Source organism: Vulpes vulpes, chromosome 9 (genome assembly GCF_048418805.1).
Source record: "Vulpes vulpes isolate BD-2025 chromosome 9, VulVul3, whole genome shotgun sequence".
Lineage (NCBI taxonomy): Eukaryota > Metazoa > Chordata > Mammalia > Carnivora > Canidae > Vulpes > Vulpes vulpes.
In genome coordinates this window covers 626,598-649,771 of record NC_132788.1, presented here as the reverse complement: position 1 = coordinate 649,771, position 23,174 = coordinate 626,598, and the positions used below count along the sequence as shown (strand labels likewise).

Here is a 23,174-nt window from a genome sequence, read left to right as displayed (position 1 = left end):
AGGGTCGCGGTGGGGGGTGCTCGGCCACCTCCCCAGGGCCCCCGAGGGCCTCACCCCGCCTGCCGCGAGTGCGGGGTCCTGGGAACTGCTCGAGCACACGGCGGCTGGCTGGGAGCTTCCTGAGCAGCCGCTTCCGCATCACAAGGGAGTGAAGCCCAGGGACCCTGCGGGGCCCCAGGCCCTGCTGCCACCTGGGCCACCCTCACTTCCTACCTCGGGGCCTTTGCGCTGGCTGTGCAGGCCTCCTGGGACCCTCCTCCACAGACAGTCATGAGGCCGGTGGCCCCTGTCGCCTCCCAGAGCGCCCCTGCCCTGCTGGCCACCCCCACGGCATTCCTGTCCCCCTCCCCCTGTTGGCTGGTCTGCCCGGGGGGGTGGGTCTGGGGCCGCGCACAGTCTCAAAGGAGGAATGTCTGTGGAAGGAAACAAGGTGGGAGAGAAGGAGAAGCAGGCGGAGGGAGCCGGGACCCCAGCCCCAGCCCCAGGGATCCTTGAGGTTCAAGTGGGAGGGGCAGGGATTGTCGGGGGCCTCTGCAGCCCCAGCGTCTAGGTGTCGACACCGAGCCTGTTCCCCGACCTGAGCTCGGGAGCCACGCAAGCCCGTTTGTCCACAGCCTGGCGCCAGGCGGAGGGTGAGACGCGCGCTGCCCAGGCGGCCCGCGCCCTGCAGGAGGAGGCGCTGCACAGGCTGGACGCGGAGCACCTGGCGAGCAGGCGGGCGGCAGGCCGGGAGAGGCGGAGGTTCCAGGTGGGGCTTGCGGGGTGAGGACCTGGGGACAGGGCGGGGAACGAGGAGGACCGCTGTGGAGGCAGAGCGGGTGACATGGCCTCCAGGGACAGGGTGCCCACAGGGCGCATGGGGTGTCCGGGTAGGGCTGTCCCGGGGTGCTCCCCTGGAGGGCTGTCCCAAGGATGCTCCCCTGGAGGGCTGTCTGGGGTGCTCCCCTGGAGGGGTGTCCAAGGGTGCTCCTCTGGAGGGCTGTCCCGAGGGTGCTCCCCTGGAGGGGTGTCCGGGGTGCTCCCCTGGAGGGGTGTCCGGGGGTGCTCCCCACTGATCTGCAGGCTGGGCACTGGGTCCAGGGCAGCGAGGGCCTCAGGCAGGGATGACCCCTGGCCTCCCCGGGCCGTCCACCCTTCTGTGGCCACACGTGGGCCTCGGTGACACGGGCCCAGCCCCAGAGCCCCCGTGGGGTCACGTCGATGGTGAGCAGGACCAGTTTACTGTGTCACCCAGACACGGACAGAGATTACACAGGACCAATTTGGGTAAATGTCCCCACATACACACCTGTGCTGTGATGGTGGCCTCCGGTCCCTTTCAAGTGAGGAGGCTGGGCCGGTGGAGGCGGCCGCCTGGACGGGGCACCCAGCAGCCCTGGGGTGGGCTGGGATGGGGAGCAGCCGGGTCTGGGCAGCTGAAGCTGCCAGGCTGCCATTTCCAGAAAGTTCTCGGAGGCCCTGGTGGCATGGGGATCAGCAGGCCAGGGGGGAGCACAGGCCCCCCAGAGGCGTGACGGGGAATCAGGGTCCCCTGCCCCACCCCGGAAAGATGGTGGGAGCAGCGGAGCAGGGGGCTGAGCGGCCTGGCGCTGCGGGGGTGGGAGAGGGGCAGGGAAGCCCCGGGAGCCCGGCCGCCGGGAGATGCGGGGGACGCCTGGGCCCGGGCCAGAAGGCCGGACGACCCAGGGTGGGGCCCAGCAGATGTGGCTCCGAGAAGCCGGGCAGGTGGCGGGGTGACCCCGACGTCTACGCAGTCGCCCCGCGGATCCGTGCAGCAGGCGCCCCGTGCTGGGTGGTCCCCCAAGCTCGGCATCCCTCGAGTGACGCTGGATTTGCGTTAGGATTCGGGGCCGCACGTGCTGGTCCTCGCGTTTCCGTGGCGTGTCCTTCAGAATCTGAAGTTTCTCGGGCCCTGCGGAAGCTCCGGTTTGCTCCGATTGCTGACTGGAGGCTTGAGGCTTCCTCGTGGCTTCCACTCCGTCCCTCTATTTTAGGGTCGTTTGCTCTCCCTCCCCCTCCACGGGGGCGGGCAGCACGCGTGACCGCGAGCGTGGGGCTGCACCGTGCTCAGGGGACCCCTTCTCGCAGCCCTCCCCCCGCGCCCATGTCCCCTCCGCCCTGCCCGTCCAGGCTGCCCTGCCTGCACCTTTCTCCTAAGTGCCGCGGTGGGGGTCCCTGCAGGGCCTGCCCCCGAATTTGAACCCCGCCCCCCGTGGGCACACCCCGGGGCTTTATACTGCACCCACTGATGGCGCTCCCCTCGGTGAGCCCCAGCCCTGCAGGCAGCAGCCCCGCGAGGTCCGGGGGGCAGTGGGGTTCCACGTCTCCCGCCCCTGCCCGGGCTTCTCGTCGGCTCTCACCAGGCTGCCGCGGCAGCAGGACCCTCACGCGGACCCTCACGCACCGCTGTCCCCCTGCCGGCAGCCCGGGGGCCTCCGGGGGTGCATCCGGCCCCCCTGGATAACCTCGGGCGGTGGCCCTAATTACACCTGCAAGGTGCCCGGGTGTCTCGGGCAGTCCTAGGGCCGCGCGCCCCTGGGCCCCACCCTCTGGGGGGCCCGTGTCTACCTAGATTCCCCTGGTGGTGGCCCCGTGACCCATCCTCAGACGGGCTCAGGGAAGGCGAGGGGGTTGTGGGTTGAGTTGTTCCCCCCACGGGGGAGGCCAGACGGGTGTCTCCTCTGCGACTGTACCTGTGCCTGCAGCCCCGTCGGCTCACGGAACCGAATCTGTCTTGAGCCGATGCTCGTCATTTCCACGTAAAAACGCCCCTTCTCCCCGCACTTCCCATCCTTTGGTCCTGAAATTCGGGCAGCCCAGCCCTGCCCTCCGGTCGCCCGTCCTCCTTGCCCCGCGGTCTCCCGCCTTCTCGCCGGCTCCGTCCAGGGCCGCGCGTCATCGAATCCCCGTCTCCACGCCGGGTCGGTCCTCGCGTCCCCAGTCTCGGTTGGTCCCGCTCCGGCTCCCCGCCCGGGGCCCCTTCCTGAGCGGGCGCGGAGCAGCCTCTGACACCTCTTCCAACCACTCCGTTCTCTTCCCATTCGGGACCCTCAGATCTGATCCCGGGTCAACTGTCTCTTGCGCCACCGCTGGCTGTGACTGTCGGGATCTCTCTCCTCTGCTCGGCCTCAAAGAAGGGGTCTGGTCTTGCTCGGAGCCGGGAGTGGAGAGGACCCCCTGGGGCTTCACGTGTCCCTGTCCAGATGCTTCCAGCTGGAACTGAAAGACAGAAAGGGGACCCCTGGGGGCCGTGGGGACCATGGGGGCTGTGGGAGTCGTGGGGGCCGTGGGGGCTGTGGGGACCCTGAGGGCTGTGGGGACCCTGGGGGTCATGGGGGTCACGGGGGTCGTGCGGGCTGTGGGGGCCCCGCAGGGCAGCGGAGGTGGCAGGGAGCGACCCGAGCTCTCCTGTCCTCCGCGGGGAGGGCGCAGGCTCCGTCCTCGGGCCGGCTGGGCTGCGTGGCGCCCCCTCCTCGTGTGCGGCACCTGCCCGCGGGGCGGCTGGGGCTCCGTGAGGTGCCGGAGTCCCTTACCCCCTGCAGCCCCGGCTGAGTCAGTGCCCCTGGGGCCCCACACCCGGGGACGCTGGTCACACCTCGCCACCCGTGCTGAGCCCACATTCCCCGGGACTCGGAATCGGCCGCCAGTGGGCAAGCGCAGGTGCTCAGATCTATGGGCAGCGCGTCCAGCCGCGGCGAGAATTCTGGTACTTCCGTCCTGCGGCCGCGGGTCCGTCTGCCTCCGTGTCGCGCGAACCCCCCGAGTCTCTGGTCTCCAGCCCGAGGACGTTTTCCCGATTTCTGTGCCCCGGGGCATGGAGGTGGGCGCCTGGGAGGGGCACCCCCACGCACGGCAGGCCCCGAGGGCCCAGGGCCGGCCTCCCCGCGCCCAGGTCAGGCGCCGGGCCCCCGCGCAGGCCGAGCCGGGTCTGCGGGGACACGAGCGCTTTCACTTTCGTGCGCCGGGTTCTCCCCCCGTTTCACGTGAACCGTTGAATGCGTTTGTCAAGAGAAACTTAATTAAAAACATATTTTTCTAATTAAATGGTAGGCTGTGCTATGCAAACAGTGAGATTCTTGTTCGAGAGCAAATCCCTCCCTGTTTCCAGGGCCCCCTGGGAATCCGGAGGATCAACAACGCGGAAGGGGCCCGGACGTCAGGACACGCGCCCCACGCCGCTCGGGGTCCTGCGGGCAGGGGGCAGCGGGCGGCCCGGAGTGAGGGGGCGCGGGCCCACAGCCGGAGGGGCAGCGGGCGGTCAGGGCCAGGCCACGGCCCCGGGCGAGAGGGGCCCGCCCGTGGACACCGCCTCCCGCCGGGCGCCAGGCTTGCCTCCCCCCGTGGGCAGCCGGCAGCTGGGCCCTCCGTCCTGCACGGTTAGAGGCATCGCCGGGGCCGCCCCGCCGCGCGTTTCCATCGCGCCTGTCGTCCCACCTGTGGTTGGGACCGTTTTCTTCCTGAGACCCTCTCTTCTTCCCGCCCGGGGCCCTACCTGGTCTCGGCGCTGCAGATCTGTCGCTTTCTCTGAGCCCGACCTGACAATTCGCCTGGTTTATTGGTCTTTTCAAAGAACCAGCTTTATCTCTCCCGTCGTCTTCGCCCACGATGACTCCTTTCGGGTTATATTAATATCCTCCTTTGTTGTTGTTGTGATTTCCCTCATTCCTTTAAAAAAAAAAAAAAGATTCCTTTTATTCATTTGTCAGAGCGAGTGGGCTCGAGCGGGGGCGCAGAGGCAGAGGGAGAAGCAGGCCCCCCGCGGTCACGGCCTGAGCCCCAGGCAGACGCCTCCCCGACTCAGCCACCGGGCTCCCGCCCTCGTTTCTTAAACTGAACAAGCCATGGACTTACGTCCGGGTGTCCTCTCTCAATAGAGGGCTCGGTGTGACCCCATTTTCCCTACTGGGGGCTCGGTGTGTGCACCACGGATTTCCAACGTGAATTTTTTTTTTTTACCAGTTTTCAAGGACTTTCGTTTTTTATTTCCTAACGCGAGGGTTACTGAGAAGAACGGCGACCGGTTTGTGCCTCTCTGGTTGCTGCATCCAGTCTTAGTGGGGACGGGGTGAGGCTCGGGGACAGCCAGGACCTTCCGAGCAGCTTCCGGGGGGATGTGTCTATGCTCCTGGCTCCTCGCAGGTTGGTTGTTGGTTGCTGGGCTCTCCCGTTTGGGTTTCGTCTATTTTTAATGGACGGTGTGGAGGGAAGCGGGCGAGCTGGTTGCCGAGTCTACAGAGAAGGAGAGACGTTGGAGGCCTTTAGCGGAAATTTTGAAAAGCAGCAGCGAGGCTGATGATAAGGCGAGCCCGGCCGAAGGGGGCGCTGGGGCGAGTGGACGCGAGCGGCGTGCGAGGGTCTGGGTGAGCCCCGGCCCCGGGCTCCCGGCCGAGCTCCGGGTCCCCGACGTCTGAGCGCTGCCCACTGGGGTCTCTCCCGGGACCGGCCCGAGGCCCCCGGAGCGCAGGCCCCGCGTGGGGCTGGAGTTGGCGCCTTCCCGCCGCCACATGGACCCGCAGGAGGAACCGGGTATGCAAGGCCGACTGGCCCGGCCCACGTCTCGCACGGCCTCCGGGCTCCGAACCGTGGCGACGCAGAGGACACTACCTCGGAGGCGCACTGGGTGACGCTGGCAGAGGGCGCGCCGTCCGATGAAGCCGGTTAGTGTGAATTCCGTAAAAGCTGAGTCATTACGAGAGGAGCCTAATGCTTCACGTAAGTGCCCTGGGCCTCTAAAATACCGTGAAATATTTAAGCCATATTTGAAGGAAACCTCTGCTTTTCTCCTGGAGATGTGCACGAACAGAAAATGGTGGTTTCCGAACTTGCAGGGAAGGGCGAAACCTTGCGGCTTTTGTCCCCACTGTCCGCTTCTAAAGTCCGAGAGCACCAGACGAGGAAGCCCGTCCCGGCTCTGCCCACCGGCCCCTCGCCAGGGGCTCAGTCCTCTCCCTGCTCCGAAGTGGCCTCCCCCGTCGGCGGGGCCCGTGCACCCCAGCATTTGTCACGGCCGAGTGACAGACGGACGGGACACCACTGCTGCGAATGCTGTGCTTGTGGTCCAGATGGGCCCCCGAGGGCTGGAACCCGTGTGGTCATCGGGGGAACCCATGGCTTCGGGCCTCCCTCTTGTACCCTCCCCACCCCTCCCGCAGCCCGGCTCTTGGGAAGAGCCGCCCCCCCCCCCCCCCCCCCCCCCGCAAAGGTGCAAACTTCATCAGCAGCACTTGTCACATCCAGAGGGTCCCTTTGGGGTCTGGGTGTGCCGGCCTCTTGGGGCACTGCACGGAGGGGTCAGCCCTCGGCCAGCCTTCGGTCCTCCTGAACAGCCGCCTCGTCCTCTGCCCTCTGCTGTAGCATCCACTGGACCTGGACCTGTCTCTCCCTCCGCCCTGGCCATTGGGGGCTCTGTGACACTGTCCCCCACATCCAGCCCCTCAAGACGGAACTCTGGGCCTGCGCCCCCCTGCCCACCCTCCTATCTTGGTCAGCAGGTCCTGGACCACCCAGCGGAGAGGCCACCACCAGCTCCCCGGCCCCCACACGGCCCCCCACACTGTCTCCAAATTCCCACTCGTGTTCTTCCACTTTGCCCGCTTGAGCCCGAGCTACCACGGGCTCCAGGGGGGCCCCCCAGCACCCCAGCTCCGCCTTCCCACTCAGCCATCTAAGCACCAGCAGGTGTGATCCCTGGTTTTCCAGGAAGACACTGACCACTTCCCACCAAACGCTCAGGGGCAGGGCTGCGAGTTCCTAGGTGGACTCTTACAGGCTTGTGTGTGCGTGTTTGCTCATCAGACTTCCCCAGGCCCACGGTGTGCGCTCCAGGACCCAGGGGACCCAGCAGGCGCCGTTGTCCTGGGGGGGGGATCAGAGCCCGGGGTGACAGGGAGGATGGCCCCAGGGCCGAGAGGACAGGGGGCAGCGCCCTGAGCAAGGAGCTGCTAGAGGCTGGAGAGTGAGCAGGGCAGGGGCTCAGAGGAGGTGGCGGCCGAGAGCCACTGCAGCCTCAGGTGAACGGCACAATTCAACACGCAGACTGGGGCGTGCGGTCGGGCCACCCCGTGGAGCATGTCTGGGGACGGGAAAGGGAGGGCCACGGGTGCCCGAGCCATTGACCACGGCCGGGGCAGGCTGAAGCAACAGGGCCAAGAACGGTCACGGGTGGGTGAGCGGGTGTGGGGGGAGGAGGGCCCGCGCTGTTTGAGCCTGGGGTGTCCGGGTGCCCGTGGGGCAGGGAGCAGTGCCCTGGGACGCAGGCTGCTGGGCCGCGGCGGTGGGACGAGCCTGGCAGGGGCACAGGTGGTGGACCTCAGAGGCGGCAGCTCGAGAGAGGGGGCACGGGCCTGAGCTCTACAGGCTCATCCCAGGGGGACGGAGGCCAGCCCGGCCAGCGCAGAGCCCCCAGGCGGGGCCTCTCGGGGTCCTGCACCCCAGGCCCTGCCCCCAGCACCCCCAGGCCGTGCTCCCAGGAGACCCCATGTCTTCCTCCCTAGGAGCAACTGGACGCGCTGCACAGGGCGCTGGGTGAGAGCCGGAGGCACAGCCAGGGCCGGGCCCGGCGCGGGAAGGGGCCGCAGGAGCAGGCGGCCCGGCTGGAGGGCGCACCGGAGCCCTCGGAGCCCTCGCGGCAGGTGAGGGGGGGAGGGGCGCCCCCCGCAGCCGGGCAGGTGTCGCACCTGGAGCCTCCCAGACGCCATCCGGCCGCCAGCGGACCGACGGGGAAACTGAGGCGGGAGGGAGCCCGACACCCTACGACATGGGGTCGGCTGTGGACACGCAGCTCAGCCGGGAGAGCCGGGAGGCCGGGCAGCCGCCTCCCCTCGGCAGGGCGGTGAGCGCGTGGGCAGGGGAGCGGGCGCCGAGCGCGGGCGGGCCTGCAGGGGGAGCTCAAGGGGCTGCACGCGTGGGGGGGCGGGGCCGCGGCTGCAGGGGCGGGGAAGGGGCGGGGCCTAGGCGGCATGGGCGGGGTAAAGGGCGTGGTCACGGCTGCAGGGGCGGGAAGGGGCGTGGTCACTGTGCAGGGGCGGGGGAAGGGGCGGGGCCTAGGCGGCATGGGCGGGGTAAAGGGCGTGGTCACGGCTGCATGGGCGGGGCCGCGGCTGCAGAGGCGGGGGAAGGGGCGGGGCCGTTGCTGCGTGGGCGGTGGTAGGGGGCGTGGTCACGGCTACAGGGGCGGGGCCTCTGTTGCAGGGGCGGGGCCGCACTCGTGGGGGCGGGGCCGCGGCTGAAGGGGGCGGTTGGGGCCAGGCCGGCTGCATCCCATGGGGGTCGACCTGTGAGCTGCAGGTGGCAGGAGGGGGGGCAGCTCCGCACCTGTCCGGCCCTCTCCAAGCCCAGGGCCGCCAGCGCAGGTGGGGGACCCTACAGACACCCGCTCCTTTGCTGTCCTTGGGGGGGCACCACGGGTCACAGCAAAGGCCCCGCTCTGTCCCCGGTGTGTGAGCCACAGCCCCCCGCAGCTGGGTGGCCTGGCACCCGCCTACCCCTGGAACCCCGGATCCTCTGGCTGGAGATGCCCGCGGCTCAGGGAGTGCCCCCCACACTGGAATGGGTGACAGGGTAGCTCAGGGGGGCACAGTCACCAAGGGGGAGCTGGGCTTCCACCCCAGAGGTCTCCACAGCAGGCAGGAGTGGGACCCGGAGGCCGGCAGCGACCGGGGGGCCAGGGCAGGACAGTGAGCCGCCCGGACACATGGGGAAAGGCCCAGGGGCAGGGCCCAGCCCAGGCGCCCACCGGCCAGTGGCTCACGGGGCACACTCCCCAGGTGTGAGTGGATGTGGTCTCCGCGGAGGAAACACGCCAAAGTGAAGCTGCCCGGGTTGACCTGGGGGTGGGGCGGCCAGAGCATCTTCTGGGGCCCAGAGAAGGGAAAAGGGCCCCCGGAACAGGCCCCACGCCCACTTAGGGCTCTGTGGGCCCAGCGGTGGGAGTCTGTGGGCAGCGGGGCCTCCCCGCACATGGCCCTGCGGGCCGCTCCCTGGTCCCGGATGTGCCGCCTGGGCCCTGCAGGAACGGGGAGGGGACTGGGTGTGTGGCAGGCACCAGCCAGGCTGTGGGCACGCGGTTCCGGCGGGACACGGACTCGAGCAGGGAATATGGGGGAATCGGGCAACAGAACAGTTTGGGGGCAGCTTTGCTGGGCTCGTGACCCAGCGTCCGAGGCACCTGACCCTTCCAGCTCAGTGACCCCCTTACAACGTGGGCAAGCAGGAGTCCCGGTTGCTGAGGCCTCAGCCGCAGTCCCCAGAGTAGGGTGGCCTTCCCAGGCTTCACTAGGACGAGGAGATGGGTGTGTCCTGCCGCCCTGGCGCCTGGCGGCCGTGACCAGGAACCTCAGTGAGCACGCCTGTGCCCCGTCTGGGCGAAGACCCTCACCGCCTGTCCCCTAGAGCAGGGCCAACGCCGTGTGCGGGCACAGACACAGAGGGGCCCAGGGACCAGACCTGCCGGTCAGCACAGGTGTCTGCACAGGGCTGCAGCCCCTCCCACCGCAGCGCGGGCCTGCAGAGGTGTGCAAGGTGTGCACAGTGTGTGAGGTGGGTGGAGATGTGCGCGGGGGGGAGGTGTGCAGGGTGTGAGGGGTGTGCAGGGTGGGTGGAGGTGGGCGAGATGTATAGAAGAGTGTGAAGTGGGCAGAGGTGTGCGAGGTGGGTAGAGGTGTGCAAGATGTGCTCGGTGTAAGAGGTGGGTGGAGGTGTGCAGAGGTGTGTGAGCTGTGTGGGCTGTGCAGGGTATATGAGGTGTGCAGAGGTGTGTGAGCTGTGTGGGGTGTGCAAGGTGTGCAGGGTGTGCAGAGGTGTGCGGGTGTGCAGGTGTGCAAGGTGTGCAGGGTGTACGAGGTGTGCAGAGGTGTGCGGGTAAGTGGGGTGTGTGGGTATGCGGGGTGTGCAGGGTGTGCAGGCGTGCAGATGTGCGGCGTGCACGAGGTGTGCGAGGTGTGCCAACATGCTCCCCCCCCCCCGCCTGAAGGGAGCAGCCCCAGAACGGAGGGTGTTGGTCGCTCGCAGCCGTCATGGCAGCAGCGTCCAGCCAGGGCCTCTCGGGGCGCCGCAGACCCAGGCCCCCCCAGCTCGCCTCCGCTCCCCCTGCTCACCGACACCTGCCCAGAGCGCCTTAGGCGGGGCTGGCTCGCAGGCGAGGGTCAGGGCGCCACGAGGGCCAGGCTTGGCCTCAGCGCCCCATCGTCGCCGGGGGTGAGCGGCGGGCGACGGGTGCCCAGAGCTCACACTTGGGAGGACGGAGGCGCCGGCGCAGCCCGCGGTCAGCAGCGGGGAGGGCAGAGCAGGCGGGACGGGCGGTGCCGTGTCCGGAGCAAGACGCACAACCAGGGGCAGCCAGGTCCCCTGAGAGTAGCCGAGCCCCCCAGGTCTCCCCGTGCCCCAGCCGGCCTCCAGCCTCCGCCCCAGCCTCCGTCCCAGCCTCTGCCCCTCTCCGACAAGGACTGACCAACGCACCCCAGGAGAGTGGTGAGGCCCCACCAGGCAAGGGCACTGCTGAGCCTGGAGCCTCCGGGAGAGTGTCTGCCCCTCTGTGTCCCCAAGCGCGCGTCAACATCTGTCCTGGGGCAGGCCCAGGCCACCAGACACACACCGTCCAGCTGACGTGGACTCGGGGACAAGCAGGTTCTCCGGAGGGGAGTGACCAGGTCAGTGGGGGGGGGGCAGTGGGGGCAGAGACCCTAGGAACAGGTTGGGGTCGGGGTTGGGGCGTAGGCACAGAGGCCGGCAGGTCAGGACGGTCCCTGAAAGCCAGTGGCCAGCTTGTCCCTGCAGGGCCACCTGCCCTCCCAGGGAGGAGGGTCGCCGACCCCCGAGGTCACAGGAATCCTGCTTCCCCCGAAGGGCGCCCACGCTGACAGGGGCCGAGGCGTCCGTGGCGGCTCCGGGGGGCGCTGGCCGGGCCTCAGTGGCACTGCCCGGGGCAGCCGTGCCAGCTGCGGGCCCCTGCGGCCCAGGTCGGGCGGGTGGGGGGGGGGGGGGGAACAGCTAATGAGTTCCAGGAGGTCAGCTGCGAGGGGCCCCCAAACCCATAAACCCTTTATTGGTGTCTCAGGAGGGGAAACCCGGACGTGGCCGTTTATTTATTTTGGATTTCACTTTTCTCTTCTCTGTTTAACGTGCACTTCCAGGAGCGTAGCTGGAGTTTTAAAGAAACAGGACTTCCTTTTTCAGGGGACGTGGACTCTTTTTCTCACACTGAAGAAGGAGTCCTTGTTTTTGTCACGCTAGCCTGCTGTCACTGAGCGCGCCACCGCCAGGGACAGGACAGAGCCAGCCTCGCCGGGTCCTGCCCCGGGGCCGAGAGCCAGGGCAGCAGGCGGGAGGGCTGCTGGGGGGTGCTCTAGGGGGCTCGATGCCCTCGAGACTTGTCCAGGGACAAGGCCCTGAGGGGGACCAGGGACTCCCCGGAGGGCACCGTGCACGTCAGGCACCCGCAGGCATGACCTGGGGCGTCAGGTCCTCCCCCCAGAAGGGACCCCCCACGAGGGACAAAAGGAGCCCCCGCCATCTGGGCTCTCGCAGACGGAGCAGGAGAAGCTGGGGAAGGACGGGGCCAGGGCCGGGCCAGGGGCCGGGACGTGGACAAGGCCCTGCGGCAGGACCACAGCTGTAGGCCCCCCCGGGCGGTGGAGCTTCATGCTCCCCAGGCCCCGAGTGGGTCCCCGAAGGCTCCCGCACACCCCCCCACGAACGTGCACACGCAGACGGCAGGGACGGGCTGGACAGAGGAGGAGACAGCCCCGACGACGGGCCTGCCGGGCTCTCACCGCCCCGGGACCCAGGGCCCTACGCGGCCCTCCTGGCCTTCCCTCCAAGGGAGCTGGGGCCAGGCAGGCCTGCGGGCCGCTCCGGGGTGCCCCGTGCCCCCTCTGTGGGCGGCCAGACCCTGCACACTCGGAGACGCCAGGAAGAGCAGAGGGCGAGAGGCGCCGGGGGGCCAGCAGCAGCTCCGGGCAGCAGAGCAGGAGCTAGGAGTAAAGGGGCTCTCAGGCCCCGAGGGGGGAGTCCAGGCCCGACGAGGCCCCGGCGCTGAAGTGTGAGCAACCCCCCCGGGTGGGCTCAGCGGGCGCTGGGGCGGGCGGGGAGCTGGAGGACGGACAGGTGGCCCCAGGGGGAGGGCTGGACTCCCGCCCCGGGACTCCGAGCGGCAGGCGGGCAGGCGGCAGCAGTGGGTGCCCAGGTCCCGGTGCAGCCGGCACAGGGGGGCTCTGCGAGCTCGCTGCCCCCCTCCACGGGACCGGCCCCGGAGCCCAAGCAGCATCACCAGCGGCGGGTGAAGGTCCTGGAGGAGCAAAGGGGGCCCGGACCTCAGTGTCCCAGCAGACGGAGGGGTGGGGCCAGGGGAGCAGCAGCCTCCAGCAGCGGGGTCCCAGCACGGCCGCCCTGTGGGCCCCCAGCGCTCACTGAGGGGCGCAGTGAGGGTTCTGGGACAGGCCACCACCCTCCCTGTGCCCCCGACGCCCTGCCCTTAGCAGTGGGGACTGGTCCTGGGCAGAGGGCAGCGGTCACTGCGTGTCATGAGGCAGTGGGAGCACTGTCCCTGTGCTGCCCTTGGGGTGGCGGACGTGGCCGTGGCGTGCACCTGCCCTGCCCCCTGCCCGCCCCCCCCCCCCACACACACACCTGCTGGGCTGAGCCCCGGGCTCCGGCCCCTCAGAGACCTGGGGCCACCTGGCCGAAACCCTCGTTCTACAGCGGCGGCAAGTGGGACCCGGAGAGGTCAAGGGCCACCCAGTGTCACATCACCCCCCCATCAGTGTCCCTCACCCACCAAGCCGCGTCTGCCCAGCCTATGAGCACGTGTTTTCCTAGCTTGCGGAGCGCACGCGAGCCTGCGTGGAAGGCCGTGCCTGGGGCCCGCGTGCGCGGCGGCGTCCCCGCGGGGAGCGGCACCCTGCCCGCCCTGCCCGCCCTGCCGCAGCTGCGGAGCCCGTCGCCCGCCTCGTGTTTCTGTCCCTCACAGGCCACCCGTCCTCGGGGGCCACAGGGGCCGCACAGCCGCGTGCCTGGGGGGTGACCGCCGGGCCTGCCGCCCCCTGAGCCCCTGCTCTGTCCCCAGGTGGCCGGTCTGAAGAAACAGCTGGACCAGGAGGCGCCTCGGCGGCCACAGGCTCAGCCCGGCCAGGCCTCCCGGGCCAGAAAGTGAGCCCCGCTGCAGTCACCCCGCGCCCCGCCCCGGGCGGCCTGCCCACCCAGCGTCCCCAGCCAGGGCGCCAGCTCCCCTCCAGGGGCCCCGTGTCTGCGGTGCCCTGCGGTTCCATGGGGGCTGCTGGGGGCCCGGACACCTCGCTGGCCCGGCGGCTGGGGACACTGGCGTGCGGCGCCCCAGAGCCGGTGGCCAGGCCCCAGCAGGCCGGCTTCCGTGGCCACGGGCTGCATTCCATGCCCTCAGCTCTATAAACACGGGGAAGCACGTGGAAAGTATTTCCACCGACTGGAGCCAAAAACACAATGTCCTGCGAGGCGCAGCCGCCGCTCCCCTGCGCCCAGAGGCCGCGGACCCTCGTATCCAGGAACTGCAGGCCCGTCCCGGCGGCAGGTGGCTGGAAATGACTCAGAAGTGAGTCCCCGTGACTCACTGGCCACGGGAAGCGCCGCCTGCGAACCCGAGCTGCTACCGAACTCCCACGTTTCCAGCCTTGAACTCTGGGAAAGTCCTGGTGGCCGTGGAGCCCGGGCAGCCCTCTTGGCCCCTGCACGGGCATCACCCGCCGCGGTGTCCCTCCTTCTCCGTCAGCACCGGGCGCAGTGACTTGTTTCCGCCCCAAATGGCCTCTCTTGTTTTGCAAGTGGCACGTTAGGGTCCGTGGGGCGCCGGGCGGCCCGTGGCTTCCCGTGTGCGTGGGGCTGGCTGCCCTGGGAGCCCCCGGAGCCCCCGGAGCCCAGCTGGGAGCAGGCCCGACCGTGCCATCACCGTCCCCTGCCCCCGGACGCACCCAGGCCGTCGGAGCTGCTTCTGCTCCAATGCAGCGACCGAGGGGCCGCGGGCTGCAAGTGGACGGTCGCGGCGCCCCAAGGAGGTGGCCACAGGCTTCCTTGTGCCTCTCAGCTCTGCCCACCGCTGGCGGCTGGGTTGAGGATCCTGAGTCCAGCTCGGGCTCCGAGGGGAGGAGCAGGTGACCCGCTAACAGTGGCTGCTGCAGCCAAGGGGGTGTTGGTGGCGTCTGCCCCGGGGCATGCACCTGTCAGTGGGGACAGCAGGGCACCGGGGAGCACTCACCCCCTCCCCCAGCAGAATGCCCCGGGCGGCGGTGGCGCGGGAAAGGACGGGAGCCGGAGGCGGGGGTCCGTGTGGGCGCCCTCCCCTCCGCGTGCCCACGGCACCCGCTGCTGCCTCACCCGTCACATCTCTGGGCCCGGAGCTCCCAGCCCGAAGAGCCACCTGATAAGCGCCCGTGGCTGAAAGGGCTCGGGCTCGTCGGTGTTAGAATGAAAGGCCCCAGAGCCCGAGTCGCACACTCCCGGGCGGTGGGGGTGTCCCCGCTTCGTGTGCACACCTGAGGCCTCCGGGTCTGTGCGTTTTAATAAATAGTTCAACCCACGTCGGAGACGCTGTCTTTACTTATTCAGCATAAAGTCATGTTCTCAGGAAAGATCTTCCTAAAGGAAATAAATTGGTGTTTCCTTAAGCACCTCCCGCAGGGCACCGACCATCCCGAGGCACCGGGTGGGGCCTGGCTGTTCTGCCAACAGCTCCTGGGGCACCTGTGGCAGGTGAGGGGGCGACGGGGCCTCCCGAGGTCCTGCTTCTGGACCAAGGCCGCAGGGCTGTCAGCAAGAGGTCCGAGGCAAGCCCAGAGGCCCCACGCCCAGGTGGCCAGCGGCGTCCCGGTGACCGCAGCACAGAGATGGGCTGGTGCCTGGGGGCTGGAGCCCTGCTGGGCGTCTCCTGTCCCCATGCACAGCACCCCCCAGCGTCCGGGGTGAGGGCCAGGGAGGACAGCCTGCAGGGGGCCAGGCCGCGCATTGGTCCCCGGAGCCTCAGGGCGTCTCCCCGGCCACCCGGCCTGAGGCCCGGCCTGGCCCAGCAGCGGTCCCGGGTGCGCGGCCTTGGAGGACCCTAGCCCCGCCCCCCGCAGCCCTGCAACCCTGGACAGGCCCCTAGGCCCGGTTCCCCGCACCATGGGCCACCCCACCCCGGAGGGGCACGGAGAGTCCTCTGCGGGTACTGCCGGTCGGACCACCGTCACCAGTGCTCATCCCAGGGCCTGGCCGCTGTGGTGTCCACGCGCGGGTGGGGCGCATGTGGGGGAGCAGGGGGCCCGCCAGAGCCCAGGGAGGGTGGCGGTGCCCACGCTGCACACCAGGCAGGGCGGGGGAAGGCGGCCCGAGGGCCCGGCCCCGCCCCCGCAGCACCCTGGCCTCCCAGGGCCGCAGGACCGAGGGGCCGCTGGAACCGGGGCTTCTAACACATTAACGTTTTTCAAATCCCTGCAAATAAAAAGTTTAACGACAGCGAACACGTACAAAAAGCAAAGCACTGCAGATCCCAGCGTAGGCCCGAGCACCTCCTTCCCGCACGGGCCGGCCCCTGGTGGGGGGATGCCCGCGTCTGGCCTACCTTGAACACTCGCTTTAAAGACTCTCTCCGCGACGTTTTCCTCCTAGGTTTGCCCCACGTCATTACAAATGCCACAGAAGCGTGACTTCCTCGGCTGCCGAGCCTCCCAGCGCACGGACAGGCCCTGGGCCACCGAGGCGCCCTCTGAGAGGCCGGGGGGCGCGTGGAAGCGTCGGGAAGCGGGATCTTTGCCCGGGCGCGGTGGGGGTGGGGGGTACACGTGGGGCTGCCCGAGGGCCGTGGGCGGGGCCTCCCACCACCCAGAGGGAGAGAGCCCCAAACCTGTGACCAGTTTTGGCCTCTCCCGGCCAATTCCCCAGCTCAGTGTTTCTCTAATTCCTGTTTTTTAAGAACTAAAGCAGCAGCGAACATCCCAGGGAGCAAACGTTGAGCCCCAATCCCACCGTCTCCCTAAGACCAAGAGAGGTGCCCTCATGGGGTTCCGGGGTCCATGGGCCGCGGGGGCCGCAGGCACGGGGAGAGCCGAGTGGGCCCAGCACCCACGGACTGTCCATTCCCTAGGAGTGTGCCCTGAGCTGGGGGTTCCCGTCCCTGCCCAGGGGACCAGCTGTGCCAGGACCCCACGCAGCCCCACCTGGTAATAACCAGGCAGGGTGGGCTTCTGCAAGAGCTGCACCCACCCTGCCCCTCCGGGCCCCATAACCTCCTACCTCGCCCGCAGCGGTGGGGGGCGGGTTACCTGGGGCAGGGGCTTCCGGGTTCACATCCATGGAAGAACCAGCTGCTGGCGGGGGGGGGGGGGGGGGGGGGGCTATGCTCATCCAGCTGCCTCTGGAGAAGGTTGCGGAGGGCCGGCCGGCCGCGAGCAGCCCCACTCGGAGCCCTCAGGCCACCCTGCCCCAGCCCTGCAGGGACAAGCCCGCCAGGCCAGGTGTGTTGTGGGGGGACAGCACTCCCCCCTTGCCCTGAATGGAGCCCCACGTCCCGGGGTATCCTGGGGTCGGCCCCGGGGCTCCCCCACCTAAACTGCACACGTACTCAAGCCCTAAACTAAAATGTCACAGGCCTGTTGGGGAGGCTCAGATTTCCCGGCCGCAGAACATGAGCCTGCTTGATAAAACGATTTTGGTTTTGATAAATGTGGACTTTCTGTGGCAGAGACAAAGGCGCCCTTGAGTCCAGAGGGGAACCTAAAACGGCACATTGCTGAAAAGTATTTCCTGATAATATTTTTAGCACCTGAAAAAAAAATATTTTTTTTTCTGCCTCTTTTTTGCCTGTGGAGTTGGAGGGGGGGGGGTTGTTTTGTTTTGCGTTTTTTTTTTTTTTTTGAAATGTAATGCCCACAGTGGTGGGGCCTCACGTTAACCCCCCATCTCCCAGACCAGGTCCTAACCGGCCCGGGGTGGAGGCTGCAAGCAGGCAGCCAGGCGCGGCCCTAGGTAAGCTCGGCCCCGCTGGGGGCCGAGACCCAAGCGTCTGCCCGCGGCTGGCTCCAGCCTAACCCCATGAGCACCTGCTCTCTGGGCCAGACCCGGGCCTGAGCCTGTCACAAAGCCGCCCAGGGGATTCCCTTGGGTGGCCTGGTTGGGTCCTGCCGTGTAGGCCAACCAGTCCCAGCATGTCTGTAGAAGCAGGCCCTCCGTGGGTGCACGTACTGGGCACCACTGTGTGCCCACGAGCATGCTGGGCTCTGGGGCAGCCCTGCTCCCGATGAGCCCCCAGGTGGACCCAAAGCCCAGCCCAGACCCGGACCTTTACTAGGATCCCCTGATGCACGTGCTCAGGAGAAGGAGCCGAAGAGGCGCATGTGGCAATGTCTGCGTGTGTTGTGTCTGGGAGCATGTGTGTGTGAGCTGCACACGTGAGTGAGCACGTGCTGTGTCCACGTGTAATATGCATGTGGAAATGTGAGAGTGTGCATGCATGTGTGAATGTGAGCAAGTGGGAACGTGCCCTTCCTCCCAGCTTCCTGCCGAGAGCCCCGGGAGCCCCGTCAGGCTGGGATTCTGCTCCCAGCACGACCTCGGCAATTACATGTCCTCTCTGACTTCTTTCCTCCACAGGTGGGAGGCTTTGACCTTTCTCGTCCTTCAGTGGAACCGCGGTGCGGTTGTCCTGCTGTCCTGGGAGGTCCCCGAGACAGGAACCTGGCCCCGGGCTGGCCCTGTTGCAGCCGAGCACGGTGGATCCGGAGAGTTCAGGGGGGCTTGCTCTGGGGGTGGTGGAGCGTGAGGTCGGCCCCAACAGCGGCTGCCTCCTTAAGCTCTGGCTCTGCCCTGGCACTAGCCTGGAGGAATCTGTGCAAACGTGTAACACACAAAGTCAAACGGCCTTTCCATCATTTCTTCAAAAACACACTTAATGCTCTGGGCTAACGGCTCACTGAGGACGTCGTAGACACACAGAGGCAGCCACACCCAGAGCCCCGGTGGTAGCGCTGGCACCGTCCTCGGGGGCTCCAGGCTTGGCCTGTGGTCATGCTCCCCTGACAGCAGCTCCGGCCGGAGAGTGGAGCGTGGGGAGGTTGGCTGAGGGCCCTGCCCTGAGCCCGAGGGGCGACACTCAGAACAGGGTGTGCGGTCCCGGGGCCCAGAGGCAGGGGAAGAGCTGGATGGGCCCAAGCTGGGGACTCGGCATCTGGGGCGCCCATGGCTAGCGCAGGCCCACGTGGACCGGTGTTCCCCGGAGTCCGCGGGACATTCCCTGGCCATGAGGTTCCCTTGGGGCCCGGAACCCACCCGGAAAGGTCCCCAGGGGCTCCCCCTGCGTGGTGTCCTGAGCCCTCCCCCGGCGGGGGTCCTCACAGCGATGGGAGCCTCACCCGGGGCCCGGGCAAGTGTGCAGCGGCTCGGGGCTCGGGGCGGGGTGGCCCTGGGCGCCTGCGGAGCTGCTGAGCGCAGGCGCCCCCCCCCCCCCCCCCCCCCCCGGCGGCCCAGGCCCACGTGTCAGGCTTCCTCGGTCGGTCTCGGCGCCGCGGCGGGAGCAGGTCGCCCCCTGTGCGGCCGCCGGGCGAGGTCGGCCGGGGACCCGGGGAGGGGGACGGTCCCCCCGCAGGACGCCCGCGCGCTGCGCTCGCCTCGCCGGGGCCCCTCCCGCGGGGCCTGGCGCTTTAAGGGCGGCTCATTTGCATGGCCCCGCCCCGCCCCGCCCCGCCCCGCCCCGCCCGGCCCCGCCCCGCCCCGGCCGCCTACTTAAGCCGCGGGCCCGGGGCGGGGCTGGCCTGAGCGCGGTCCCGCCCGGCGCCTTCCTCGGCCGAGCGGCGGCCCCAGCGCGCCCAGCCCCGCGCCCAGCCCCGCGCCCGCCCGCGCCCGCCCGCGCCCGCCCGCGCCCAGCCCCGCCGCCCGCCGCGCTCCCGGCCCGCTCGGCCCCGCTCGGCCCCCTCGGGCCGCCCTCCCCGCGATGCTGCGCGGCGCCGCCTGGACGCTGCTCGTGGCCGCGGCCCTGGGGCTCGGGGCGCGCGGGGCGCGGGGCGCGGTGGCCCTGGGCGACTTCTACGCCTTCGGCGCGGGGCGCGGCGACGCGGTGACCCCGAAGCAGGACGACGGCGGCTCGGGGCTGCGGCCGCTCTCGCTGCCCTTCCCCTTCTTCGGCGCCGAGCACTCGGGCCTCTACGTGAGTAGCCGCGGCCGGGCCGGGCAGGGCGGGCTGAGGACACCGCTTCCCCGGGGGCGGCCGGGGCCCCGCGGCGTCTCTGCAGACCAGCCCTGGGGGTGGGGCAGCTGGCGGCGGCCCTCGCCTCTCCCCGGCCCCTTCCCCCGGGCCGGGAGCCTGGGCCTCGGGACGCAGCAGCCGCCGGGCCGGTCTGTGTGCGGCCACCACCTGCGACCCCGGGCCACGGGCGGAGGGAGCGGGTGGGAAGGTGCCCTCAGTGCCCTGCACCTAGCGGGGGAGGGCCTGGGCACGGGCACCCATGTCCCCGCGCGCAGGCCGGAGCCCGGGTGGGTCGGCCCCATGGCGCCTCCAGTTCCCGCAGCACCATGGCCCCAACCGACCTCTGCCGTCCTCAACACCTCCCGGCCACTCCTACATGTGCCCCTGCCCCCCCACGCTGCCACCTGCTCCCTCAGCTGCCTCCTGCCACCACCAGTGTGTCCCCCCACCTCCCAGGCCACCGGCACCGCTGCAGGCGCCGGACGCCCTCCCTCAGCACCGAGTGGCCTCCGCCGACACCGTGTGCTCCCTCCACCAGGGCCGCTGCACAGCCCAGTAGCTACTGTCCCCACGCCTGTGCGGAGCGGCTCCCGCACCTTGGCAGCAGCATCGGGTCCGGCTATGCTGGGCGGACACCAGTGCCCTGCTGAAGGGCCCCTGGGCCGGGCGGGACCGGCTTCCCACAGCACGTGGGGGACAGCCCAGAGCTGCGCGCGGGGTCCGCGGAGGCCACAGCAGGCCCACGTGTCCTAGAAATGGCACAGCCCGGTTGGCACCGTCGTAAGGGACCGCCGCCGCCACAGCGTTCCGTACGCATCTGGGCCAGGCCCAGCCTTCCCATCAAAGTCACAGGTGAAAATATTGTTAAGACGCTTGACCCTCTTTAATGGGCTGACCGCAAACGTGTACTGTTGCCAAACCACCGGGAGAAACGGCTCTCACGTGGAAAGGGCTGCTAGGAAAACAGATAGTGTCATCGGAGACGAACACGACGGCCGCTACCACAACATATATCTCCCTAAGAGCTTTTTCCTGAAACAAAGAGAACGTTGGAAAAACACTTGCCGTGTGGACGCGGCGGGCGCGCTGCGCCTTCTCCCTGAGGGCGAGACAGTGGGGCTCCGGGGGCAGGGCCGGACTCCTCGGAGGGGCCGGGAGATGATTACAGCCGGGCACAGAAGGACGGTGTTTGTCCCAAAGCGCGTGGCCTGGCCAGGGCCTCCCGTGCCCACCCGGGGCCTGCGCCTGGACCACCAGAGGGCCGATGGGGAAACTGAGGCTCGGAATGCAGATTCAGGGCCTTTGGGCCACCGTGTGCAGCTGCCTCCTTACCGTCGCATCTCAAACCCAAGGCCTGCTGCCTCCCTGGACCCACCATCCCCCTCTGATGCCCCCTCCTTTCCCTCGTCCCCTCATTGTCGGGGCCTGGGCAACACCTCCCACTTCCCAGCCTGGCACGGCCACAGTCCCGGCCGCGGCCACTGTCCCCGCGCATCTGGATGCCTGCGGGTGCCCCCCCTCTGGCCTTCATCCCCTCGAGCCTGTCCGTAGGGCGGCGGACGGAGCCCTGCCAAGCGTGAAGGAGACTCCCGTCTCCCTCAGCCCCTGCGGGCCCCCGGCCCTGAGGTGGGTGGCTCGGCCCCCGCCACGCACACGGGCCACGCTCGGTGGTAGCACTTGCTGTTCCTGCTCCCGGGGGTCTTCCCCACACATGCAGGTCTCCTGGGCAGCCCCCGACCCCACCTGGTTGTTTCCTTGTTCGGTGTCCGCCTCCCGCCTGTGGACGCGTCAGTATGAACTCACGGTGCGTGTGTAGGCATCTGTGTCTTGTGACGTGGCACCTGTGCGTGTGTGCGTGCGCAGCGTACGTGCTTCCTGGCTGGGAGGCCCCGTGGCAACAGGCACCCCGAGTGCTCAGACCTGGTTGCCAAAAGTCTCCCTGGAAGGGACGAGGGCTCTTCGGGATGACATGAACCCTGGTGGGAAAAGTGCACACGGAACCCGGACATCAACCACATGCCAGAGTCAGACGTGCCCGGAGGCCGCCGAGGCCACCAGCAGGGCCCTCTGGCCACAGTGGGACAATCCCAGCGTTAGAAGAATGGTTACTAGTAATAGGTTTTACTCCATCAGATAAAGGGGGGACAGGGGGACCCTGGGGAAGTCAGCAGCGAGCCCGTGCTACCGAGGGGCGCGGGGAGCGGCGAGCACCACGCCAGCCTCGTGCCATCACCTGGGCCCTGTGCGCCTCCAACAGCGTGTCCTTGCCGGTGGGGGGGTCCAGTCTGCCCCTCGCCGTCCGCCGGCTCGGGAGACACTGCGGAGGCCGCCAGTCCGCCAGAGGGGAGGGCGCGCCCCGGGCAGATCCGCGCAGGGGTGCGACAGGCTGGGGCAGGAGGACACGGCCGGCTGCGCTCTGGCCCTCCAGCCGCCCGGGCGGCGGCGTCGCAGCAGAGACACTGCCCGAACGTCTTCCTGGTGGGATGGCACCTGGCCCCCCGGAGGCCACCTGGGACCTCCCCAGCCCCTCCGTAGCAGGTCGGGGCGGCGGTGAGCGGCGCCCCCAGCCCAGGCAGCCGTGTGTGGACTGCGGCCGGTGAATCATTGGGGTGGGTGCCGACCCCTGGTGTGGGCCCAGGTCACGGGGGGCACCGCCCACCGGCTCCCCCCGCCCGGTGCAGACGCTACGTGAGATCCCCACCTCCCAACATGAATCATGGCTGTTTTGTCCCCGGGCCCCCAGCCTCCAGGGGGCCTCCGCTCCCGGGCGCTGCGGCCTCGTCCCGTCCCGCTCACTGCGGTGACGCGTCCCCGACCCCACCGCAGGACACAGGCGCCTCCAGCCCCTCCTGACACTCGTGTCGCACAGGCCCGGCAGGCTCCTGCCACCACCTGGGGCTGCCACCAAGCAAGGCCCGATTCCCGTCCGAGGTCACTGCCCTGAGGGACAGGATCCCGTCCCGCGGCCGCGTCATCATTCAGAGCGGTCACTCCGTCGATGTCCACGGAGCGGGTGGCTTCAGCGTCTCCCATGAATCACTGGGGCTCTGGCACAGGGGCGCCCCGGCCGCGCCTCCACACGGTCTCCCGTCCTGTCCCTTCCCCACGATACATTCCTCCAGGTGGCCTGACTCGTTCTGAAGGGACGTGCCCCCCACTGCCCATCACTGCCCCCTGCTGCACCCCGCTGCCCCCCGCTGCCCCTCGCTGACCCCTGCTGCCCCTTGCTGACCTGTGCTGCCCCTTGCTGCCCCCTCTGCCCCCCACTGCCCCTTGCTGACCCCTGCTGCCCATCGCCTCCTGCTGCCCCTCACTGCCCCCTCTGCCCTCCGCTGCTCGTCATTGCCCCCTGCTGCCCCTCGCTGCCCCCCGCTGCCCCCTGCTCCTCGCCCCCTGCTGCCCCTCGCTGACCCCTGCTGCACCTCACTGCCCCTTGTTGCCCCTCACTGCCCCCCACTGCCCCCTACTACCCCCTGCTGTCCCCCACGCCCCCCACTGCCCCCTGCCACCCCAAAGGGCATCATCACTGGCACCTGGGTGAAGATCCCCCAGCAGCCGTCCAGAACCGGGGGGCCCCCAGGGCTGCTGCCGGGTCCCCTGGGGGCATGGGAGAGATGTAGACCCTTGGGCCCTCCCAGGGGATCTGAGGCCAAAGGCCTGCACAGGCCCCGGAATCAGCATTTTCACCAGGTGACGCTGGTACCCGTCCAGGGCTCCACCTGGGCAGTGCTGCCTCTCCTGGGGGCACCCACTGACCTGCCCTCCCACCCATGGGTGGCCCAGCCCTTCCTGACCCTGCCCCCCATTTACGGGTACTGGGCTGGCTGGGACCAGCCACCCCAGTGGGGCCCCAGACACAGGTGCTCCTGGCTTCCGGGCCACATGAGGCATCCCTGTGGTCCGAGGGCTGATGGGGGTGAGGCGGGGGCTGGACAGGAGGCCGCGGAGCTGGGAGTGCGGTCGGGGGTCCCCAGCCCCGGGGTCAGCAGGTCCTGGA

General features: G+C 69.2%; 3 protein-coding genes across 15 annotated transcripts in view; 2 read left to right on the top strand and 1 right to left on the bottom strand.

The window, feature by feature from the left end:
* CROCC2 (ciliary rootlet coiled-coil, rootletin family member 2) overlaps positions 1 to 14,549 on the top strand; it is a 60,322-nt gene extending 45,773 nt beyond the window's left edge. For 3 of the 4 annotated variants that reach the window (XM_072718926.1, XM_072718927.1, XM_072718925.1), the window contains exons 27-29: positions 615 to 748; positions 7,494 to 7,631; positions 13,061 to 14,549. In XM_072718926.1, coding sequence (XP_072575027.1) covers positions 615 to 748; positions 7,494 to 7,631; positions 13,061 to 13,147 — 359 coding nt within the window. In that variant the 3' untranslated portion in view covers positions 13,148 to 14,549. The remainder of the gene's footprint in view (positions 1 to 614; positions 749 to 7,493; positions 7,632 to 13,060) is intronic. The other variant, XM_072718928.1, reaches the window with a different exon arrangement.
* Positions 4,705 to 23,174, bottom strand: part of MTERF4 (mitochondrial transcription termination factor 4) — a 102,284-nt gene continuing 83,814 nt past the window's right edge. Inside the window, exon 4 of the mRNA XM_072718939.1 lies at positions 4,705 to 5,229. Within this exon, the coding sequence (XP_072575040.1) occupies positions 4,999 to 5,229 (231 nt within the window). The 3' untranslated portion in view covers positions 4,705 to 4,998. The remainder of the gene's footprint in view (positions 5,230 to 23,174) is intronic.
* SNED1 (sushi, nidogen and EGF like domains 1) overlaps positions 18,886 to 23,174 on the top strand; it is an 81,738-nt gene continuing 77,449 nt past the window's right edge. For 5 of the 10 annotated variants that reach the window (XR_011994094.1, XR_011994092.1, XR_011994093.1 and 2 more), the window contains exon 1: positions 18,887 to 19,138. Coding sequence is in view for 7 of the 10 variants with exons in the window: in XM_072718935.1 (XP_072575036.1) it covers positions 18,926 to 19,138 (213 nt within the window). In the remaining 3 variants the exon portion in view is untranslated. Of the gene's footprint in view, positions 19,139 to 23,174 lie in introns of all 10 variants that reach the window. The other 5 variants (XM_072718932.1, XM_072718931.1, XM_072718930.1 and 2 more) reach the window with 3 other exon arrangements.